Source organism: Protopterus annectens, chromosome 4.part0 (assembly GCF_019279795.1).
Source record: "Protopterus annectens isolate FY-2018-M chromosome 4.part0, PAN1.0, whole genome shotgun sequence".
Taxonomy (NCBI): domain Eukaryota; kingdom Metazoa; phylum Chordata; order Ceratodontiformes; family Protopteridae; genus Protopterus; species Protopterus annectens.
This window is the reverse complement of record NC_056733.1, coordinates 1997734974-1997759764: the sequence shown is the minus strand read 5'-3', so window position 1 is coordinate 1997759764 and position 24791 is coordinate 1997734974. Positions and strand designations below refer to the sequence as shown.

At 44.3% G+C, this 24791-nt stretch overlaps 1 protein-coding gene across 1 annotated transcript in view; it reads left to right on the top strand.

Annotated features, from left to right (window-relative positions):
- The window catches only part of KPNA4 (karyopherin subunit alpha 4), a 1407074-nt gene extending 1383602 nt beyond the window's left edge, over positions 1-23472 (top strand). Inside the window, exon 20 of the mRNA XM_044069621.1 lies at positions 21615-23472. Coding sequence (XP_043925556.1) covers positions 21615-21713 — 99 coding nt within the window. The 3' untranslated portion in view covers positions 21714-23472. The remainder of the gene's footprint in view (positions 1-21614) is intronic.
- Positions 23473-24791: the final 1319 nt, after the last annotated feature.

The window sequence follows — 24791 nt, the reverse complement described above, 5'->3', positions numbered from 1 at the left end:
TATGGACCTTACTAAGGAGCCGCAGTTGCCTTTGTGGCAAGAGAGTTTTGCTACAACCCAGGATGTCAGCTGTGGCATACATAATTTGGTGTTTCACAGCCATCCAGGGACTCCAAGTCGGCAGGCTGAGCCACTTAGGTGAGGGGTGACCTCTGTCCTGGACACTCACCCCTCTTCAGGTAGACCGGCCTTCCAGCTAATGGAGAAGGCTCTGGCGATCCTGTGCTATCACTCTCCCCGCCCTCCTCTGGACCGCATTGTACACAAGTCATTCTGGAGGACACCGGGCGCAAGGGCCTCAGGATATACTCCCACAGGAAACCCCTTTTGCGCCGTCTTTCCCAGCTTCTCCCTCTGAAGAAGTTCATCAAAAGAGCTCGTGCAAGAGGAAGCACATGGACTCCACATAGGAGTCCCTTACTGAAGACACAGACTTTGACGATGGGGAAGGGTCCCTTCACTCACCCTCTGAGGTATCCTTTGGTGATATTCTTGAAATTCTTAAACAGAGAGGTGACTGGCAGCACTCAAACCCGACCTCTGAAGAGTCTGTGTTCCTGCAGGCCTTTCACGCACAGCCCCCTACCTCCTGGGTTACTTCACCTGCCGACAAACTGGTCTGGCTTGTGCAGCATGTGTGGAAGGCTCCTGACACCGTTGAGGCCATTCCCCGGAGACCAGATAAAATTTTGTCCCCTCCTGCTACTGAACCCCATTGGTGCAAAGGTCTTCCTGTAGATGCTTTGGTGGTGGCGGCCACAACTAAAAAGGACCTGGCAGAAGAAGAAAGCCAGACTGTCCATCCACCCAACAAAGAGTTCTGGGCTCTGGACAGAGTAGGGAAGCGTACTTTTGCATCAGCGACATTTGCAGTCAGGTCCCTGAACTATATGGCACACCTTACCAGGCTTCAAAGAGTTTTAATTTCTGTGCTGTCTGAAACTTTGGCTGGTGCCGTGTCTCATGAGGTCTGTGACAAAGTGGCCTCTCAGCTGGCCACCATTGAATCAATGTCTAACTCCTCCATGCGCCTGATATCTCACGCATCAGAAGGAGCAGCTTGAGCGGCGAGTTCAGGCATTGTTCTGAGACGACACGCCTAGATGCGCTTGTGTAATTTCGCAGAACCCTTCAAGGCTTCCTTTCTCAGTGCTCCCATCGAAGCCTCTTCATTGTTTGGACCCAAAGTTAAAATCACACTGGCCAGATGTGAACAGGACAGTAAGACCATTTCTGCCGTGGGTGTCTGTTATTCTTCCCCTCAACGGGCTTTCTCCAGAAACCAGAAGAGTGGAAGATATGGTACAAAAAGTCTCCGGGTCCTTTCCGTGATACACAGGCCGTGGATTCTCTGTCCAACCCCGGGGTTGATCTCCCATCCGCAGAATCTGATTCACCCCAACTTGGACAGCCTGAAGCTCACAGCTTGGCTCCACCAATTCCCTTGATTGCCAGGCAGAATGATCTTTCTTTGCCAGTACATGACATTCTTAATGCATCTCATAAGTCTTCCACCAGAATTACTTATCTCAGCAAGTGGAAAAGATTGACTTTTTGGCTGAAAGAAAAACAGGTAGATCCTTTTTCAGCACCAGTGTTGATAGTACTGGAGTATCTAGCGACCCTTTTTCAGTCTGGTCTGTCGGCCTCTACCATTGGAATGCATTTGGCTGAAATATCTAATTTCCATGATGGTGTCCAAGACTCCTCTCGTATGTCACACAAATTATGCAAGACTTTCATAAAAGGCATGAATCATGTAAAACCCCCTTTTAGAGAACCTACTCAACCATGGGACCTGTCATTAGTCCTACAGGCTTTGACAATGCCACCTTTCGAACCAGCTTCTTGCGACCTCAAATACATTTAGTCGCCATTACTTCTGCCAGACGTATCTCTGAGCTTCAAGCCTTATGCATCAAGAGTCCATATTTGACTTTTCATAGAGAGTGTGTCATTGAGAACTAATCCTTCCTTTCTGCCAAAAGTGATCTGTGAAATGTCCATTAATCAAACCATTGAATTGCCAGTTTTCTTCCCCAACTATTTAAACAAAGGAGTGTATTGCCTACATATACCCTAGATATTCACAGGCAAATTTGCTTCTTCTTGAACAGGATTAAGGCCTCTCGTAAATCAGACCAGTTATTTTTGGCCTATTCTGGACCTAGATTAGGATGTACTGTTGCTAAGGTCACATTGGCTAAATGGTTGAAAGACTGTGTGACCTTCATTTATAAACAACGTAATATTCCATTACCTACTACCATAAATGCTCATTCTACAAGGTCGGTGGCAACTTCTGCTGCCTTCCATGCCAGAGCTTCTTTACATGACATTTGTGCAGCTGCAACTTGGGCTACCCCTCATACCTTCATAAATCACTACTAATTGGATTTAGCCTACAGGGGAAAGAGCATCTTTTGGTTCTATGGTGCTCAGGAATGTCCTTCCATGAGAGCCTCCCAGGAGTAAAGGTTTTCCCACCTTTTGTGTGTAACAGCTTTGTTTCTAGTCCCCTTTTTTAATCTACTGGATCTAGTGCTCAAACCCCTCCCCTCCCCATAATTCCCTCTTGACCAGAGAAATACCTCAGATCTCAGTTGCTGCCTATTTGTGGGCCCAGTGCTCAACTGTTTAGATAAATGTATTTCTTCCTTTTCTTCAGCAATTGGTTCTTTCTGTGGGATTTTTCCATCTAAGAGTAATGTGGTTAGGATTTTCTCTCTGAGTAGGATGGTTAGACTTTATTGCTGCAGCTATTCTTTTTCCAGATGTTGTAAGGCTTTTGGGAGTTTCCCTTCCTGCCTTTATCCCCTCCAAAAAAAAAAGTTATCTACAGTATACCCATTTCATATACTGAGATAATGGTGAATATTTGTTTGTTCATCTAAGTATTGCTACTCTTGACATTTACTAGTCTCTGTATTGTATTACTGCAGCAGGCTAGTCTTTTTTGGCACAGTATGTATTGCTGTTTCTGGCTTTTGTCTTTAGAGAATGGCACAAAATCCCCCATAGGATCCCTCACACCGTCTTGTTTACTGTTTAGAGGTTCATCATTTAGATGTTGCTTGTGAGTCCTGCCCCTCATCTGTTGATAGACGAAACAAACTTATCAAGAGTTTTCTCCTTGCTCAAGCAGGAGATCCAACTGCTTCTGTTTCTGCTTCTCCTACTACTAAAAAGCCAAAAGAAAAGGTTGAGAGAGTGAAGAAATGAAAAAACAGAAGCAAAAAGAAAAATCCTAAAAGACCTCTCCAGATCTGCCTGGCCTCTCAGACCCAGCACTGAAGACAAGACACTCTGATCCTTGAACTGGGGAAGAGCTTAGGATCCATTTGCCATATCCACCTTGTCATTTCTCTCTAAAGCCAGCTAGTCCTCTGCCCCTCAACTTCCATACTACAGGATAGACCCACTCACCGATCTTCCAGACCACCTTTAGTGTCATCTTTCGTCAGGTCTTTTTGGTCATAGAGGAGTCACTTGGGAGCGGACATTAATAGGATGACGCAGGAGTTTTTCTAGACACAGATCCAGCTGGGAGGTCCTCCAGGCACCTGCTCCACTAGGGGCTCCAGGCCTGGTCCTAATGATATCAGCAGTCCTCTCTTTTCCGATCTAGCCTTTGGATCCAGTGCCTGCTGTACTGGGAAGCATCCATGAAAGATCCTGGGAGCCGAGAGCTCATTCAACTTTGACTCTGATAGTTTCTCTTATGCCTTTGACTCTTGACACTATCAGATCAGGAAGGGTCTTGGAGCTAAGACATCGAGATTAGGGTTCAGGGATTGGAGTCTACGCCAAGGTTTTTGGAACCACCTTTACCCTTAAGTGCTTCGGCCCTGAGCAGTTCGGTGTAGTTATTTACTTCAGACCCAAACCAGTTTGAATTAGGGAGTGTCCTTCCATGTTCAGGTTTATGAGCTGCATCTTTGGCACATATTTCAGTTTTTGTTTTGCGAGAGTGCTTTCCAGGTTGAGAGAGGTGTCACATAGCCACTCAACTTGTCTACCTGATGTTCTTCGTGTTTCACTGTTGCAGTCATCACATTTGGGTTATCCCTGCCAGGGTAGCCCTCGGCCGGCCCAAATACCAGAGGCTTAGTATTGCTGCGTCAGTTGCTGTCGCTTCAGGACTGACGTCAGGTCGTCAGTAGTATAAAGTAAGGCAGCCGATACTATTACATCAGTCTTTCTTGCAGAGGAGCCTGAAGCAGAAGCAGTTTGCACGAGTGCCTGTCGGCCGCTACTTCAGTTTCGTCTACCAATTTTGAAGCTGAAGTCTTCTAAAGCTAAATACCCCATTGGGGATCCTTTTTTCTTGCACTAACCGATGTCAGAAAAAGTTAACAATTGTCTCCCCTGTGGAAAACCCAGACTTTCATTCTTACTGCGTCACTTGTTTAGGCCCAGACCACGACGTCCCCAGCTGTCATTTCTGTGCTATGTTCAATGCCAGAACTATCCATTGTTGTGCCTTTACTGTAGCTAGATATTTTCACTTACAGTCCTTAAACTCCGATATGGCTTCAGTAAACCATCCGACAGCAGAACTTCCAAAAAAACGTAAAGATAAAGACAGAGACAGACCACACAGGTCCAAAACTACAGAGGAAGCTTCCATTAGGCTAGTCGTCAGTTCTCCGGTCCTCAGTGAGGCGCTTTCGCAGCCCCTGATGCCCTCTTCTGTGGATTCGCAGGCTGCTACTGAGACCCTTTCGAAGTCCAGTATGCCGCAGAACTCTTCTTCGACTAAGGATCTTGTCGTTGTCTCTGCCTTGGATGGGTCCGGAGCTGCTGAGCAGGCACCAGCTTCCGAGAAAGTCCTTCACACTACCAATTCTCGATAAAAACTGACGTCTTCTTTCACGGCTACTGTTCTTTCGAAAACTACAGAGTTTCTTAGGCCCAGGGTATGAACCACACTCGAGAAACCGATGACCCAGTCTCAGGCACCTGCTTCCTTGCCTCAGTCTCAGATGCTTAAAATGGTGGAAGACCTTATCATGCTGATCAGGGAAGCCAAGCTACCCCCTCCAAAAGGAAGAGATCTGTCCCCTGTAGTTTTGTCTGAACAAGAGTCAGGTGACTGTGATGCATCTGAATATGAAGACATGCAACCCCTCTCTACTTAGGAGGATTCTGATGCAGAGGATTCCATCCCTTCCGCCTCTCCCCCAGAGGATTTTTCCTTTGTGGAAACCCTTCATACCTTAAGGGAGCATTTCCAATGGGAGAGTCAGGACTGCCCTCAGTCTAAAAAGAGGCTCAGGGAATTCTTAGGTCTTCCATAGCACAGACCCTTGGCCATCCCCCCAGTCCTGGATGTTGTGTAGGATGTTTTCCTGGAATCCAGCTTGACTCCTGACACCCTCCCTCCTGCATCCAGAAAACCAGACGGGTACTATAGATTCCCCTGACTCTCAGAAATTTCTTTTTAAAAATCCTACTGCTAACCCTGAGGTAATTTCTTAAGGGCCTAAAGGGATTAAAGCAACCTCTGCTAAGAGTCCCACCCCCTCAGATAGGGATTCCCGAGCACTAGACAGATGGGGTAAAAAAGTATACACTTCAGCTACTCTTGCTATCAGGGCACTAAATTGTCAATTCCATATGCTAAAATGTCAACAACATATCCTGGAACTTCTCAAACAAAAAATGTCTTCCTTTCCTGCTTGTGCAGAATCTAATGAGTTACAAGAATTAATGCATTCTGCAAGTCAAGTAACTAAACACACCTTGCACTGTGGTTTTGATGCCCTAGAAGCTTCTTGCAGGGCAGCAGTCACCAGATCTATCATTAGAAGGCATGCATGGCATAAGGAACAGCTCTTGCCAGACCATGTCAAATCTAAATTGTTGGATGCCCCCTTGCACAAAGACAACTTATTTGGCACAAGGCAGAAGAGGTCTTAAAAAAGATGGAAGAAAAAGCAAAATCTATGCAGATAGCTGAGGATGTCTTACAGGTCCAGACACCCAGGTTCAACAGGCATCGTCCCACCAAGCACTGTCCTTTCCTGCTCCCACTAAGCCAGTCCAGCCCAGACCCCCCCCCCCAGACTGCAGCCACAGGGAATGCAGAGATCTAAGCAGTGAACTACCTCCACTTCAGAACCAAGGAGTTCTAAGCCACCCCCTTATGGTAAGAACTCACAATGACTCATCTCCCCCACCCCCTCCCTCTGCCCACCTTCACTTACCCATAGGAGGAAAACCCTCCTTTCACACAAGCACCTGGACCACCATTACCAACTACCGCTGGGTTCTTAACTTAATGTCCCAGGGATACAAGTTTTCTTTCCGCACCTTTCCTACCCCATAAAGGTTCCCAGATCTAACTACAAACCAGTGGGCAGAGGCGCAAAAGCAAGTCCTTCCCTGTTCTCTGTGAGGGCAGTAGAGCACATTCCTGCAGAACAGAGAGGCCAAGGTTTCTACTCCATACTTTTTCTTGTACCCAGAAAAGAGGGCAACTGGCTCCCCATCCTCGTTCTATCCATTCTAAACACCTTTCTGTTGATACCAAAATTCAAATGCTCACCCTTCAGCAGCTGCTACTCTTGCTCTCCAAGGATGTTTGTCTAGCCATCCTAGATCTAAAAGAGGCCTATCTCCATATTCCTATCAGGCAGGAAATATCTCTGTTTCAGGGCAGGATCTCAGCACTGTCAGTTCTTTGTGCTTCCCTTTGCCTTATCAACTGCTCCCAGAGTTTTCACAAAATGTCTGGCTCCGGCCATTGCCTTTTGCAGACAAATGTGCAGATTTACCCATACTTAGACAACTGCCTAATTCAGGCAGACAGCCAGGAAAAGCTGCTCAAGCACCTGGCCTTTGTAAAGTCCCTACTAATCTCCTTAGGGTACACATTCAACAAAAAGAAATCCAAACAGGTGCCCACCCAAAGGATTGTATTTCTGGGAGCAAGCCTGGACACAGCATCCCAGATGGCATTTCTTAACACCAGAAAAGCAAAATTTCATGACAGCCTACTTCTCTCAACTAGCCACCAGACCCCAGCTATCTGCAAGGAAGATCCTGCAAGCTCTGAGGTTCATGGCATCTTGCATACTACTCATTCCATATGCCAGACTGCATATGTGGAAACTTCAGTGGTACCTAAAAAGCCTTTGGTGTCAACACTCTCAAGACCTGGAGACTCTTATACCTATAATTCCTTGCCTCAGAAAAGATTTTCTTTGGTGGGCAACAGCATGCTCCCACAACAAGGGACTACCTTTCTCACCATCCCCCGCCATCCAGACCCTCACCACAGACGCATCAGACTATGCCTGTGGTGCACACCTGGACGGCAGGTCCATACAGGGCCAATGGAGCCCACAGCAAATCCCTCTGTACATCAGCCAAAAAGAGATGATGACTGCCCAGCATGCCTTGATAGCTTTCAAGCCCCTTCTCTCACCAGGGGCTCTCCTGATCAAAACAGACAACACCACTGTATTGTGGTATATCAACAAGTAGGGAGGGACACACTCCTACCCTTTATGCAGCCTGGCCATGACCCAAAGGTTGACCTCTTTGCCTCCCACACCAACCATCAGCTCAGCAAATTGTGCACCAGGGAGCATCACTGCATGGCTTGGAAAGTGGATGCCCTGTCCTTCCCCTGGGTCAATCTGTCGGTCTGTGCCTTTCCTCCATTACCTCTCATCCCCAGGGTACTGCTCAAAATAAAGGAGGAAAAAACAAGGACGGTTCTTATAGCTCCAAACTGGCCTCGCCAGCACTGGTACCCATGCTGCACAGCCTGTCCCCACTGCCACCATGGCATCTTCCTCAGATTCCAAACCTCCTGAACCAGAGGGAAGGGGAAGTCATGCATCCTCAATTGCAGACACTCAATTTGGCAGCTTGGCTTATTCCCTAACCCCCCGATCAATCTGCCAACCTCAGTAAACAGGTTCTAGATGTTATACGTGAGGCCAGACCCCCTAGCATTAGAAAGTCTTATGCTGACAATGGATTCAGGCTAAGGGAGCCAATATGGCACAGCTCTCCTTCCCTCTCATCCTGGATTACTTAGCTGACCTACTACACAGTGGCCTCTCTTTTTCCTCTATTAAAATTTGTCTTTGCTCATTTTCCCACTGAGCAGCCCCTTTTCTCACACCCCTTGATCAAACAGTTCCTAAGAGGGGCTAGCAACTTGAGGCCACCCAGAAGAGCAGCAGCCCTAACTTGGGACCTTAACTTTGTGTTGGAAAAGCTCACCCTGCCCCCCTTCGAGACAGGTTCTTCTGCAGAGCTAAAATTTCTCTCCTGGAAGACGTCTTTCCTTCTGGTCTTCACTTCAGCTGGAAGAGTCTCCGACCTTCAAGCACTCATGGCTGTGGAACCCTTCATCATCTTCCATGCTGACAGGGTATCCCTCAGGACTAGCCCATCCTTCATGCCCAAGGTGGTGTCCATTGTGGCTCTCAACCAATCCATTCATTTCCCCACCTGTTTTCCTAATCCCCAGAACAAGGGGAAAAGGATCCTGCACTCTCTAGATGTGCACAGACAGCTCAGATTCTATCTAGACAGGACTAAATCCTTCAGAAAGTCTGATCAATTGCTGGGTTAGCTATGCTAAAGGGGCAAAAGGCAAAGCTATCTCCAAACAAACCATTTCCAAATGGATAGCTCACTTCATCCATTTCTGCTTCAGACAACACGGAAAGCCTCCCCCAAGGGGGTCAGGACTCCTGGAGGTTGCCACCTGGACATTTGTTCACACTTTTACCAAACATTACCACCTGCCTCTCTTCTCCAAATCCAGGGCAGGGTTTGCCTCTGCAGTCTTGCAGGGCATCCTAGCCAACCCCTAGTTTCCTTTACTGCCTCCACCCATTTCCTCAGCTTTGGGAATCAGCCCAAATGTGGTGACTGCAACAGTGAAACACGAAGAACATAGTACAGTTGTGTACACTTACCATAAATGTAGATGTTTGAGTGTATTCACTGTTGCAGTCCTGGTTTCCCTCCCTCCACCCCCATTTTTTCTTCTCTTGCCTTACAAGGGACATATTGTTATTTACTTTCTACTGGTGGGGTTCTTCCACCAGAACCTGCCTCCTACTTGGGAGCTCCTGACAGGTTAGTGCAAGAAAAACTGATGTAATGGTGTCGGTTGCCTTACTTTATACTACTGATGACCTGATGTCAGTCCTGAAGCGAAAGCAACCAAAGCAGAAATACTAAGCCTCTGGTATTTTGGCCAGCCGAGGGCTACCCTGGCAGGGATAACCCACATGCGATTACTGCAGCAGTGAATGCACTCTAACATCTACATTTATGGTAAGTGTACACAACTGTACTTTTTGGATCCTGTTGTCATGGTGTCTGCTCATTCTACCAGACAGGGCCAGTCGTCCTCTGTAAGCCTTTGAGGGCTTTCGCTTGCCCAGTTCCCCATTTGATTCCTACCCCTCTCTGGAAGCTCCCACCAGGAACAAACTTGCAAGAAGAGACATCTTGATTCTTCCCTTAAGTCTCACTGAAGATACTGATTTTGTGGAAGGGGAGGAAATCCCACAAGAACCCCTCTGGAAGAGATCCTGTTTTGGAGACTACCTCAAATTGATTAAACAGAGCAGGAGGTTTGTCTACTGAAACCCCTTTTTTGGAGGAATTATTACTCATTGAGGCATTCTAGCTTGGCTCAGCTACCTTTTGGGTTAGTACCGCCTGCTGACAAGCTCTGACTTTGTCTCTCAACAGGCTATGAAGCATATCTTTCAACCTCTTAGCACCAGAAATCTGGACAAAGCCAAAAATAGTTGGAGGGCAAAGTCCCAAAAAATAGGGTCAGATTTTGAATATTGCTCTTATAAAGTTGCTAAATTATCAGGTTTTGTGTTAGCATGCACTGTCTGAAGGCTATAAAGTCTGAAAATCAGATCTCTCATTGTCTATTGACATAAATTCCCACTACTTTGCCAGAGAATATCTTTATGAAGAACAGACCAAAATTATGAGGTGAAAATCTGGACAAGTTGTGAGGTATGCCTTGAAGGAACCTGATGTGGTGAGAACCTATTCCCAGGAAATCCAATAAAATAATTAGCCCCCCCCCCCCCCGGAACAGACCCCATTGGAGCAAGGGTACCCCATATGCCATAGTGGTTGCAACAGCCACTTAAAAAAGGAGCTCTTAGAAGAGAGACACTGTCCGCCCCCTAGCAGGGAGTTCATGGCACTGGACAGATATGGAAAACAGACTTTTGTGCTTCAGTGACATTTGCTCTCCACACACTGGAATAAGTACCAAAAAAAAAGTGGAGTCACAGCTGTCTACCCTTCATTCTGTGTCTGTGTCCATGCATCTATTTTCCAGTGCAGCTTATTGCACGTTGCTGTTCATCAGCATGACTGGATGAGTCTGCGATTTCCTAGAAAGTTTGAAAATGTCCCTCACTGGCGTACCTTTTGATGGTTCAGCATTCTTGACATAAGGTAAAAGATATAGTCGTCAAAAGCAAACAGGGGCAAGATTGTAAACCATAGGCATGTGCTTTTCCAACCCGTAAAGAACTTTTCCTGGAACAAGAAGGGTGAGAAGAAGCTATGGTTCAGGCCAACAGCTTTCTTATATTTAGCAAAATAGTAGCTGGATTACATTGATGTTATCTTAACAGACTAACTTAAGGCAGTAGTTTTTGTATGAACAAGGCAGTGTTGTCTTGTCATAAAACACTTTGTCTAGATAATTGATTAGTTGACTAGTTTTAAGATGCGACCTTATCTACTAGGGCAGTGATTGCCTCACAAGATATGTATGTATATATGTGTGTGTGTGTGTGTATATATATATATATATATATATATATATATATATATGTGTGTATATATATATATATATATATATATATATATATATATATATATATGTGTGTGTATATATGTATATATATATATATATATATATGTGTGTGTGTGTGTGTTATGTAAATGTGTGTGTTTGGATCTACTTGAGTAGTTCAATGTTAAAATCCCAAAATTTAAAGTAACTGAGATGAAAATCATGAATGTTTATAATACTGAAACTTTAAACGATCAACTTTCATAATTTCGAAAACCATCAAATAACAGGAAGGTATTTAAATAAGCGTGTAACACACGTACCTACTCAAACAAGGCGGATGTTACCTGTGATGCTCCAGGCAGTATTAGCACACTGTATTCAACTACTTTAGCCCAGAAAGGAAAACTGGTGTTAGTAGTGGATGGATACTTGTACCTTTTGGAGAAAAGCATAAAAGTAAAGAAATACTGGGCTTTTAAGTACAAAGCTGGTAAGGTAAGAGCTGTTACAGTTTGTGTAGCTAATGGTGAAGAACTTGTCAGTTCCACATAACCATACCGAAGACCCTGCTGAAATAAAAAAATATTTAATTTGTGGTGATTTAAAGTAAAAAGTAGGTTTGTAAGGAGATGCTTTTTGTCTGCTTGTTGATGTGATGGCTTTTACTTCTCTTTGATTTTGTTGCAAGTCTACCAACAGAAAAACTTTTTGACAGCACGTAGGAGGAGTGTGAAGGAAAGCTGTAAAGCTAAATAATATTGATAATCTAACATTAGATAACATTGATCTAACAAAGTTTTCTTTATAAACGGGAAAATTCTTTGGGGAAAGAGTTTCTGATTCATTAAGTGATTACAGTTTTACTGATTACTACTTTGAACGCTGGAATTTCTGAAAGCTATAGCTGCACTTTTAAAAATGTAAATGTGTAATACACTTCCTATTATAAGAGTTTAATTTGTGTTGCACTAAAGAACACACAAACAAAATGAAGTGAAGAAAAAGTATTTGTCATGAAATAAAAGATGTTTATTTTGTTTTGAATGCTTCACCAGTGTCAGAAGAGATGCATAACGGCTGCAGTTACATTTTCTATGTTCCGAAAGTCTCCCTTTTAAGTTTCAGTATTATAAACCTTTGCACTTTTTGTCTTGGTGTATTACATTTTGGGATTTTAACATTTTGGTCTACTGAAGTAGATCCATTTGTTTGTGTGTGTGTGTGTGTGTGTGTGTGTGTATATATATATATATATATATATATATATATATATATATATATATATGTTCATCGTGCATACAGCTGCAGTAATCACAGATGGGTTTTCTGCCGTCAGGCGGTCCCTCGGTCGGCCGAATTCCAAAGTCTTGGTCCGGCGTCGGTTGTCGTCGCTTTCTCTTCTGACGTCAGTGAGGCCAGAGTATACAAGACACAGCCGACGCCATGTTCTTCAGTCTTTTGCCTTGGTGCCCGAAGCAGAAGCAGTTCGCAAGTGCCGGTCGGCCAGCTCCTGAATTACGAATATTTTGGAAACCAAGTCTTCATTAAATCTAAGTACCCGTTGAAACTTTTCTTGCCTCAGACCGATGTCAGAAAAAGTTAATAATTGTATTTCTTGTGGGAAGCAAATACCGCATAAGGATTTCCATTCCCTCTGCATACCTTGTTTGGGCCCAGACCACGACGTCTCAGGCTGTCGCTTTTGCGCTACCTTCAATAAACGCACTATTAAGCGTCGGGCGGAGTTCGCCCAGCACTACTTTGTTAAAGCTTTTGATTATAAAATGTCGTTGGACACTCCGACTACCGTTTTGTCCAAAAAACACAAGGAAAAGGACCGACACGCGAGGCCCGCGGTCCCCGCCGACACCACGCCAAAACAGGCTCCACGTGGTCCGGTTCTCAGCGAGATGCCTTTGCAGTCCCTGACTACTGACGACACTCATTTATAGGTTCATAGGTTTATACTAGGCTATCTGCCCTAAGGCATTTATAAGCCTAGCCCAAATTTTTGTGGCTTACGCCACCCCTTATATGAAAAAATACTGTGCCCATTAGTTTGTTGTGCCTCTGTCCAGCAGTGAGACAGAGATGATTCCCGGGGTAAACCTACGATCTCCCATCCACAGGTCTAGATTTCTCTTGAACAGAGTCAGCGAGGTGCTCTGCCTCACATGGACCGGGATTTTATTCCACAGCATAGGGAGTCTCTGAGTGATAAATCTATCCCTCCAGCACGTCCTATTTATATCCGTGCTAAGGTTTAAGTCGCTTGCTCTAGTGGTTTTGGTGGATTTGGATTTTTGAGGTGGAGCATGTCCATTAATTCCGGGTTGGACATGGCCTTGTATGTCAGGCACATGTCACCTCTGAGCAGACGGTATGCGACTGAATAGAGCTGGAGTTTCTTCAATCTGGCAGCATATGACAGATTTTGGAGTCCCTTTATCCTTTTGGTGAGGAACTTTTGGGGTCTCTCCAATTGCTGCAGATGTCGGGTGAGATACATCCCGAATGGGGCATTGTACTCGATCATTGGTCTGATAAGTGAAGAGTACAGGGAACAATGACCTCACTAGATCTGGATGTGAATCCCTTCATGATCGGGTGGGCAATGTAGAAGGTCTTTCTAACCACTTTAGCAATGTGAGTGTCAAAAGAAAGGCCACTGTCAACCTGGGTCCCCAGGTCCCTGATAACCTCTTCTGTGCTTAGTGGATTGCCACCTATATGGTAGCTTGGGGTTACCTTGTTTTTCCCAAGGGTATGACTATACATTTTTGGCGTTTAACTTCAGGCCATGGCTCTGGCACCAGCTATCTGTTTCCGTGAGTCCCTTCTGAAGGATATCCGTGTCCGATGCACTTTCCACTATGGCGCCCAGTTTGCAGTCGCCTGCAAACTTTGTCAGCCAAAGTCCTCCCATGCTGGCCTGTACTTCTGAGAAGTAGATGCCAAACAATAGGGGCCAAGGACCGAGCCCTGTGGGACACCACTTGTGACCGGCTTGGAGTCTGACACAGCGCCAGCAACTCTAACCCTGTGGGTTCTGTCCTTAAGCCAGTTTGCAACCCATCTTGTGACATATGGGTTTACATTTAAGCTGGTAAGTTTTTCTACAATACCCGAGTGGGGTATTGTGTCGAAAGCCTTGCAAGGTCAAGGTAGGCTGTATGGACTGCCTTTCCTCATCAATGGCCTTGGTGACTGTTTCAAGAAGTAGACCAAGTTCAAAAGGCATGATCTTCCCTTGACAAAGCCAAACTGGGTCGGGTCCAATGTCTGCAAGTCCCTATATCTTTGTTTATGAGCTCCATTATGATCCTCTCCATAGCTTTGCAGACTAGACTTGTTAAGCTTATGGGCGGTAATTACCAGGGTCCGTGAGGCGCCGCCTTTGTGGAGTGGGACCACAGTTGCCGTCGCCACTCCTTGGGCACGTATCCTGTGGTAAGGCTGAGATTAAACAGCTGCCTTATGTGCGGGTTAATTCCTCATTTAGCTCGTGTAGCACACAGCCGGGGACACCATCCGTCCCATTGATGCTGTGTTTTTAGCTTTAGAGAGCCGCTTTCACCTGCGCATTAGAGCTGTCCGGCAGAATACACTCGGCTGTGATAGTTATCTCTCCTTTAGGGGAGAGGGGTGAAGTTTGCACTGAACCTGTCTGCCAGTATGTTGGCAATGTCTGTGGGTTCAGTGATTTTTGTATCATTTTGGACTAATTCTGAGCATATCTGGGAGTTTCCACCCAGGTTCCTAACATAGCTGAAAAAGGCCTTATGATTGTCCTTTGAATCCATGGCAATTTTTCTCTCAAATTTGGCCTTAGTTGATTTTATGAGTGCTCGTATTTTTTTTACTAATAATGATCAGGGGTGACTTCCCTTTTATGGATTTTGTTCTATCATGTAATAGCTTTCTCCTCTTATTGTAAATTTTGTTAATGGCTGGGGTCCACCAGACTGGACGTTTGCCCTTTGTGGAAAGAGTCTTGGTTTTATTTGGGATTGCCTGATCATGCAGTCCTGGAGGTGTTCATAGAAGGCATTTGTAAGGGCTTCCGCAGCTTGGGTTGTGGTTTCCTGGCTCAGGGGCCTTGAAGGATACTACACCAGTCTTGAGTAGTGTGAAGTTTGCTTTAGAGAAGTTCTTCACTATGGTCTTTTTTGTTTGGGGTGGGGGCGGGATGTGGATTTCCAGTGAGATTAGTTTATGATCAGATCTCACCAATGAGGGATATACTTCGTGTGGAGCATTTTGTCCCCATGTTTGTGACAATGAGATCTAGTATATTTTCTCCTCTCGTGGGAACAGTGACTAGCTGTTCCATGGCATTTGAATTTATGAACTCCAGGAACCGTTGGGCTAGAAAGTTAGGGCTTGAGTAATGTTCCCAGTCTATATTCGGGTAGTTGAAGTCACCCAATATGATGGTGTTTGGAGATAGATTTATACCCTCCAGTGTCTTCAGGAAGGCTGTGTGGGGTTCCTGAGTTTGAGAGGGTGGCCTGTAGCATGCTACAATTTGTAGAGCAGTTTTGCCTATGGTTAGTTGCACCTGGATGGTTTCCGAGCTTGTGCGTTGCCACCAACCTGGAGGTGTGGGTATCCTTTATGAATATGGGTACACCCCCTCCTTTTGTGGTGTGGTCCGGGTTTTGGGGCGGCACGCATGATATGAGGTAAAACCTAATAGTGCCGGGTGCTCTCAGGAGCCTTGAACCAGGTTTCAGTTACAGCACAGACATCGATGTTCTCCATACTGAGAAGGGCCTCGAGTGCGTGCATTTTGAGATTTAGACTTCTGGCATTGAGCAGCATTACCCTCAGTTTCTTCCCATTTTTGTTTTCTAGGGTGGTAGGTTTAGAATTTGAGCCTTGCCTAAAAAGGCACTATGGGGTGGCAAGAGCCTTAGCCAATATCTGGAATCCCAGGGGTGACAGGTGCAAGCCATCCCTTGCGAAGCAGCGTGGCTTGTCAAGCATGTCATCCCAGGCAGACAGACACTGGATCCCCTTTGAATGACACCAGACATTAAGCCAATTGTTAAAGCTGATCATCTTGTCTCTATATTGTGGCATCATTCTTGGTGAAGGAAGGATACTGCTCAGGGTTAGGGTCATACCTGCCTGGGCTACATAATCAGAGAGCTCCTCTATGTCTCTTTTCATGTAGTCCAGGGAGGTACGTCTCAGGTCGTTCACACCAGCATGGACAACCAGCATGGACAATGACTGTGTCATTTGGCGGTGTCCTCTGTACCTGAGACCGCTGGGACCTCGGCCCTTTCCCAGACTACAACCGAAGCCTCTGCCAATGTTGAGCCTACTAATGTGGACAGGTCCACCTCCACCCATGGTGTATTTAGGCCCTCTTCTTCTTTTTCGGAGGCTTGTCTTAACCCGGATTCTCTGCCTCCTGCACCAGTCAAACCTGATAGGTATTACAGAGTACCCAGCTCTCACCAATTTCTCTTCAAAAGCCATAATGCTGACCCTGAAACCATTTCACAAGGCCCCAAGGGATTGAAGGCCTCCACTGCCAAGAATCCACTTCCTGCAGAAAGGGAATCAAGATATTTAGAAAGGTGGGGTAAAAAGGTATATACCTCGGCCACCCTAGCCATGAGGGCCTTAAATTGTCAGTTTCATATGCTTAAATATCAACAGTTCCTGTTATCACAATTAAGGAACAAAATGTCTCAACCTGAACAACCAGATTTAAAGGAGTTACAGGATATGATGCATAGTGCGGAGCAAGTGGGTAAACACACCTTACAATGTGGTTATGATGCCCTAGAGGCCTCAAGTAGAGCAGCTGCTACAGGATCAATCATTCGCAGACATGCCTGGCTTAGGGAACAAAATTTGCCTGATCATGTGAAAGCTAAACTTCTAGATGCTCCTTTACAAAAGGATGTGCTGTTTGGTACTAATGCTGAGGAGATACTACGGAAAATGGAAGAAAAAGCCAAATCTATGCAAACTGTCAAAGCTTTCTTACAGGTCCAGCCACCACGTTTCAGCAGAAATTGGCCTTCAAAAACTGGTCCTTTCCAGCCACTGACAAGCCCCAAAGAGGTAGATACAGACGCACAAGGGGCAGAGGGCAATCACAAGGATCATATAGAGGCCGACAGTGGCAAACTCCAGCACCAAGAGGTGGCGAAGACAGTGCACAACAATACAGGAAGCAAACCCAATGACTCCCTCATTTCCATGCCAAGCATGTCTCAGCTGGCAGCACCTTTGGGAGGGAAACTAGCATTATTTGCAAGCAATTGGCATATTGTCACAACAGACAAATGGATCCTGGACATTATAAACAGAGGCTACAAATTTCAATTTCACACTCTTCCAAAATGAGAGGCATGCCAAACCTGCCACAAAATCAAAGGGCAGAGGCACAACTGCAAATTTCAAAGCTCATAAGCATGAGAGCTATTCAAGAGGTACCTACTCACCAACAAGGTCAAGGCTTTTATTCAAGACTTTTCTGGTACCAAGGAAAGGAACCGACTGGAGACCCATTTTGGACTTATCCATCCTAAACACATTTCTACTCGTACCAAAATTCAAGATGCTCACACTACAGCAGCTTCTTCCCATGCTGGGCAAGGAGTTTTGGCTGGTAACATTGGACCTCAAGGAGGCATACCTGCATGTCCCAATCAGACAAAGCTGCAGAAGATACCTCAGATTTCTTGCAGGTTCAATCCACTATCAATTCTCTGCATTGCCCTTTGGCTTATCTACTGCACCCAGAGTATTCACAAAGTGCCTGGCATCAGTGATTGCCTACTGCAGACTTCAAGGGATACAAATTTACCCTTATCTGGACGACTTCCTGATCCAAGCGGACAGCAAGCACATACTTCTGGAACATCTGGCATATGTGACACGGTTACTGCTTTCTCTGGGATATACAATCAACAAAGAGAAATCAAGGCTAACACCATCTCAGAAAATAACTTTCCTGGGTGCCAACTTGGACACAAACACCCAGATGGCCTACCTTACACCAGAAAAACAGGGGCAACTATCTCAGTACTTCAAAATACTAGCAAAAAGTACCAGGCTTACTGCAAGGAAAATCCTGCAGGCTCTGGGATTCATGGCATCTTGCATTCTTTTAATCCCATGTGCAAAGCTGCATTTGAGGAAACTTCAATGGTACCTAAAAAACCTATGGTCTCAACACAGTCACAGTTTGGAAACAATATTACCAATAATTCCATGTTTGCAAAAGGAATTACTATGGTGGGCCCAAGCATGTCAAGCAAACACAGGCCTCCCATTCTGCAAGCCTCAAGCAAAGCAAGTCATCACCACAGACGCTTCAGATTACGCCTGGGGGGCGCGCATGACGGACAGGTGCATTCAGGGCAAATGGTCCCAAAAGGAAAAGCACCTTCACATCAATCAAAAAGAAATGCTAGCAGTAATAAATGCAATTACAGCTTTCAAGGACTTCCTGCATCCAGGACAATTACTGATAAGAGCAGACAACACCACAGTAATGTGGTACATAAACAAACAAGGAGGAACACATTCATACCCCTTGTGCAGACTAGCCATGACTCTTTGGAACTTGGCTCTGGAAAGGCAAATCAAACTTAAAGCACAGTACTTGCCAGGATTGGAAAACACACTGGCAGACAATCTAAGCAGAAATATGGCAGATCCACACGAATGGAAGTTACATCCTCAGGTGTTTACAGACATAATCCAAGCATGGGGGAGGCCAGACATAGATCTTTTTGCCTCCCACAGGAATCATCAATTGGAAAAGTTTTGTTCGAGGACCTTTCATCCAAAGGCCTGGAGAGTGGACGCCCTTTCATTCAGTTGGACAGCATGGACAGTTTACGCATTCCCACCTCTGCCTCTTCTGCCCAAGGTGCTTTTGAAAGCAAGAACAGACAAACTGAAGATGATACTGATTGCTCCAGATTGGCCAAGGCAACACTGGTACCCACTCCTGAGGAGCCTAACACATACTCCTCCCTGGTCCCTGCCTCTAATGCCTCTTCTGCTGACTCAGCACAGCTACAAAACTCTTCACAGTCAGCTGAAAACACTCAATCTCGCTGCATGGAAAATTCCTTAACACCACAACAGACCCTACTCTCCAAGGAGGTGCAGGATTTCATTTTGGAGGCCAGAAGGCCATCTACTAGAAAAGCTTACTCCGCAAAATGGAAGCGGTTTTGCTCTTGGAATGAGAAAAGAGGCCAGGACCCTAGAAAACTGAACTTGCCTCAGGTATTACAGTATCTAGCTGAGCTGCTGAACAGTGGACTTTCATTTTCTTCCATAAAATCCATGCCTCAGCCATTTCTGCAGAATTCAACACGGATCCTCCTTTATTTTCTCACCCACTCTTACGACAGTTCCTCAGAGGGGCTAAGAATATAAGACCACCAAGGAAGCAACCAATACCAGCCTGGGATTTTAATTACATACTAGAAAAATTAACATTGCCTCCTTTTGAACCAGCTGCCTCAACAGATTTGCAATATTTGTCCTGGAAAACAGCCTTCCTTCTGGCTATCACTTCAGCTCGTAGGGTTTCTGAACTACAGGCCCTCATGGCGGTGCAGCCCTTTCTTATTTTCCATCAGGACAGGGTTTCCCTTCGTACCAACCCATCATTTATGCCTAAAGTGGTATCCAGGGTAGCTTTAAATCAAGCCATTCACCTACCTACCTTTTACCCCAATCCTCAAAACAATGGGGAAAGGCTGCTACACTCACATCCATAGGCAGCTACGTTATTATTTGGACAGAACAAAGTCCTTCAGGAAATCAGAACAACTCTTTGTGTCCTATGCTGTAGGGGCTCAAGGGAAACCAGTTACAAAACAGACTATTTCAAAGTGGATAGGCCACTGCATACGGTTTTGTTATTCCTATCATGGGAAATCTGTTCCTACAGGTATCAGATCACACTCCACCAGGGCCACAGCTACCTCTACAGCCTTCCTCAGAGGAGTTCCTACCAAAGATATTTTGGAGGCAGCCACTTGGAGTTCTGTACATACCTTCACAAAACACTACCACCTGCCTTTATATTCCAGAACAAGAGCAGGCTTTGCCACTGCTGTTTTGCAGGGCATTCTGGCTCAACCCAGTTCCTCCTAGTACCTACCACCCTGTGCATAGCTTTGGGACTCTACCCATCTGTGATTACTGCAGCTGTATGCACGATGAGCATAGTACAGTTTTGTACCTACCATAAATGTAGATGTTCAAGTGCTAATACAGCTGCAGTACAGGTTTCCCACCCTCCTTCCCCACTTGGTAAAGGCATGGGGCCTAACAACCTCTTCATACTACCTGACTGGGTTATCCTGCTATGTTTTATTTGCTTGCAACCACTGATTTTGGATTTTATTGCATTGCTTGTATATGCATATAAGCATTATTTATGTATTGCCTTCCTTCTGGGGGCACCTGACATCTAGGGCAAGAAAGACTGAAGAACATGGCGTCGGCTGTGTCTTATATACTCTGGCCTCACTGACGTCAGAAGAGAAAGCGACGACAACCGACGCCGGACCAAGACTTTGGAATTCGGCCGACCGAGGGACCGCCTGATGGCAGAAAACACATCTGTGATTACTGCTGCTGTATTAGCACTCTACATTTATGGTAGGTGCAAAAGTGTACTATATATAGATAGATAGATATATATAGATATATCTATGTCTGTGCAAGGACATTTGTGAAGATATCTGGCAAGGGGTTACACCCTTGTAAAGTGTTACAAATTACATTCTCAGTGCTGTGGCAAAACAAGTTTTGGTAAATCTTGTTCTCGTTGGGCTACTTTGGCATGTGTTTTTTAGTTTTGTCATCTTGTATATACAGTGGTGGTCCAAAGACCTTTTTCAGGTATGACTTGCGCCATCAAGGCAGTAACACAGTAATATAAAAACGATAATCATGAGTACTGAAATACAGGATTGTTTCATAGCATGCCTTTGCCATTGTTAGGTTGAGAATGAACATTATTACAGTAGGTCATAATAATAAAAAAATAGCTTCCTAGCAATAGAGTACATGCCATTAGCTGCTCTAAATCTATCAGTAGAACATTTTGAGTGCTATATAGATTGTTGTGACAATGTAAAATGAGACTGATGAAAGAGGAGTAGGCTTAAGAAGAGTGGGAATAGAAGGCTAGTATTGTGTTAAATTAATGTGAAGAGATGAAGATGAGTGCCCATAGGAGAAGTATTGGATTGTTAGTAGAGGAGCATCTTTGCCAATAAGTCTTTGGTGGTTTTTATGATTCTACCCACATGTATTTACTAGTGTAGTTCTCCTGGAATTAAGTTGGCACAGTTATGTAAAGCCTTTGCTTAATAACTGAGCCTCGGTAGAAAGTGTTGCGACAGCTGGGCAACTTATTACACCCCCTGTGTAAACGTGTCACAGTTTCTATATGATGATTACTGTCTGTCAGTACAGCATATGTTTAGAATTGTAGTAATGTTCTGTGATGCAGTGAGACTCCTTCTTAAGGAAGAGAATTTGTGGTTAGAAGAACTGAATTTTGCAAGTTAGTATAGGCTGGGGAGAAAAAAGCATAGTGGCATTGAAACTAGCAAAGGCTTCCATGAGGGATGTGGATAGTACTAGAAAAGTTTACCACAAGTTGATGCAGCAAAGATATATGTATCCCTTACTTGAGTGTCTCTCAAATGACCTACTTTTAAGGTAGGCATATCATGTTTTGTACTGTGCTGGAAGAATAGACAAGCTAATTTATTTTTTTCGCCTTTCCTAGATTGATGAAGATCCTAGTCTTGTTCCAGAATCCATCCAGGGAGGAACATTTGGTTTCAATTCATCTGCCAATGTACCAGCCGAAGGTTTCCAGTTCTAGAAGAGAAATCCTTTTGGGGGGAAAAGAAAAAAAAATGCAGCACTGAAAAAGGTTTGATCCATCATGCTTGGCTCATGGGATCCACTGCTGCATTAATCGGAAAGAAAATGTGCAGAGTCCATTTGGTATCAGAAAAGTCCAAATGAAGTCAAGATGGCGAGTGGGTGCGAATGAGAGTGAGTGGAAAATGTTACGACAAATATCATACCGAATGCTTTTAGGTTGTACTCTGAATAAGGGCTATAGGTCAAGATCATCAGTGCCTGAGAAGGAACATTATGTAAGACTCGGCAATTGGAAACATGCAGTACAATATCATCTACAAGTGTTAAGTGGAGGAGAAATTGGATACCCATTTCTAGTCCAAGGAGGTTGAGCCCAGGCCTTGCCATAAAGCACCGTGTGTATGGATCCCTTCAAATGAGTGTCTGGACTCAATCCTGTGGAGCCAGGCTCATTTATTCAAGCTAGGACTCTACATTTTTGGAGCAGGTTCCTAGTCCTGAAATGAAGTATGTACGAGAGTGGAGTATGGGTGTGATGCTGTATGTGAACGCATGCAAACTTGATTTGCCTATAAGGGGCTAACAATAAATCCTGTAAACCACCAAAATGAGTTTTTATTGATCTACACTGGACTTAACGACCGGTTTAGCAGCAGTGTTCTGTGTAATGATTTACATATTACTTGCAGCAGACTTTAGTTTACTTCTCCAAACCGTGTTAATTGCCTTTTTTATATATATTTTTGTTTCAGAGTTGTATAGGCTTGTATTATTCCTGTTGCTTGTAAACCTGAAATATGAAAAATCAGAAAGGCTTCCCTGTGTATTTGCACCAAATATTTATTTCATGCTGTGAATAATTTCCATGTCATAATTGAAAGATCTTTCAGTAAAGCATTGAGCGAAAGTTTTCCTTAAAGAAAAATGACTTAATGTTGAGCATCTTGCTTTGCAGTAAAGCCACCTTCTTTATCCTGGCAGAGTGGCTTTGTATTTTAAGGAAGCTGCATAGTTTAGGTTTTATGCTTTTTCATCAGATGTTTTGTAGAAGACATTTCTTTGTGGACTACTGCACTGCTGAGATGATTTCAGAATTTGTTTCACGAGAAAGATATGGAAACTTTCTTAAGAGGTTTGGTGCAAATTTACTGCTGAACAAAGACTGATAATGAGGTGTGCTTAGATGTACAAATTAATGGTCTTGAACACCTTTAATAATATGCCTCATCTGTTTGTTTTAGACTTAGATATTGGCAACCATGAACAATCTATTTTGAGCCACTTTAGGGGAACATGTATTTTTAAGGCTTGCATGCCATGCATTCAAGTTTTTTTTTTTAATTGGAATAAGTTGCCTCTGTTTTGAGGTTCCAGCACACTAAATTAAGTGGAGAGTAATGAATTTGCATAAAATAAAATAAAAAATCTTTAAGGTGGCTCATTGTAGGAGATGCTGTGCCTTCCCCTTTGAGCACAAGTGTTGCATGAACAAGTTTGCTGTATTCAGAAACATACAAGATTAGCCACCATAGCTTTTATCTACTTTGTGTTTAAAGTTTGATTGATGATTCAGAAACACTGTAGAGAGTATAAAGATTATTTTGTGGTCATATTTTTGTTGAACATGGGCTATTTTTGCAGCATTCTGTCATTTGAAATGCAGTTAAACTGAAAGAGAAGCAGCCGTGTACTAGCTTGTTGAACCTTTGGATGACAGGCTAGGCTGTACTGGGGAAATAAACGTTAAAACCCTATTGTGCTCTCTGTTTAACTTGAAAAATGTAAATGTTTCATATTTTTATAGTATTGCTTATTCGAATGTAGTATTTATGGCTTTTTAAACAGTTCAGCTGTCTGAGTGACTGGTACATTTCTAAGATTTTAATGATTGTGGCAATTTGTATGCTTATCTGTCATCATTGCTACATGAACTGAGTAGCTAATACTATGTGAACTCTAGCAAAGTAGGAAAAGAGCAAGAGAAAGCTGTTTCACTTACCATTTTGTTGAATTACTTTGTTTTTTTTTTTGCCATCACATGCCTGTTTTATACATTTACCTTTTTTGCAGTAATGGTTAGTGCAACATTTTTCAAGAAGGGAGCATATCTTAAACATTTGTCTTGACAACATAGGCTAGTCAGTAGTAGGAACCTCACTTTCAGTATTGCATTCTCTGCTAGTAAGTTCATAGGTTGGTACTAGGCTGTCGGCCCTAGGGCCTATACAAGCCTAGCCATAACAATTCCCTGGCTATTTCTTCCCACACTATTTACTTCCCTGGACCCTTGTCTAGCAGGGCGACTGACTTAATCCCCGGGGTGAATTTCCTTTCTCCCATCCAATCATCAAGGTTCCTTTTGAAGAGGGCCAAAGAGGTGCTCTGCTTGACATGTATGGGCAGTCTGTTCCAGAGTCTGGGGAGTGTCTGGGTCAGGAACCTAACCCTTCAGCATGTTTAGTTTATTGTGATGACAAGGTTTCAATCCCTGGAGCGTGTGGCTGTGAGGAATTGGGATTTCTTTAAGTGTAGCATGTCCAGCAGCTCTGGGTTTGATATGGCCTTGTATGTTAAGCAGAGATCACCTCGGAGTAGACGATATGCGACAGAGTATAGCTGGAGTTTTTTAAGGCGGTCAGTATAGGGCGTCTGATTTAGGCCTGTGATTCTTTTAGTGAGGTATTTCTGCAGCCTTTCCAGTTGTTGCAGATGTCTTGAGAGGTATATACCAAATGGGGCATTGTATTTTATAATGGGTCTAATGAGGGATGAGTACAGTGGGACAACGACCTCCTTTTTTCTGGATGAAAACCCCTTAGTGATGAGGTGTGCCACACAGAAGGATTTCCTGTGTTTTGTGGCGCTGTGGTTATTGAAGGTGAGACCACTGTCCACCTGTGTCCCTAAGTCCTCTTATCACACTTAATGTTTAGTGTATTGCCACCTATGTGGTAATTCACGGGTACATGTTTTTTATCCCAAAGGGGATAACTATACATTTCTTGGCATTGAACTTGAGCCCATGGCTCTGGCACCAAGCATCTGTTTCTGTAAGGCCCTTTTGTAGAGTATC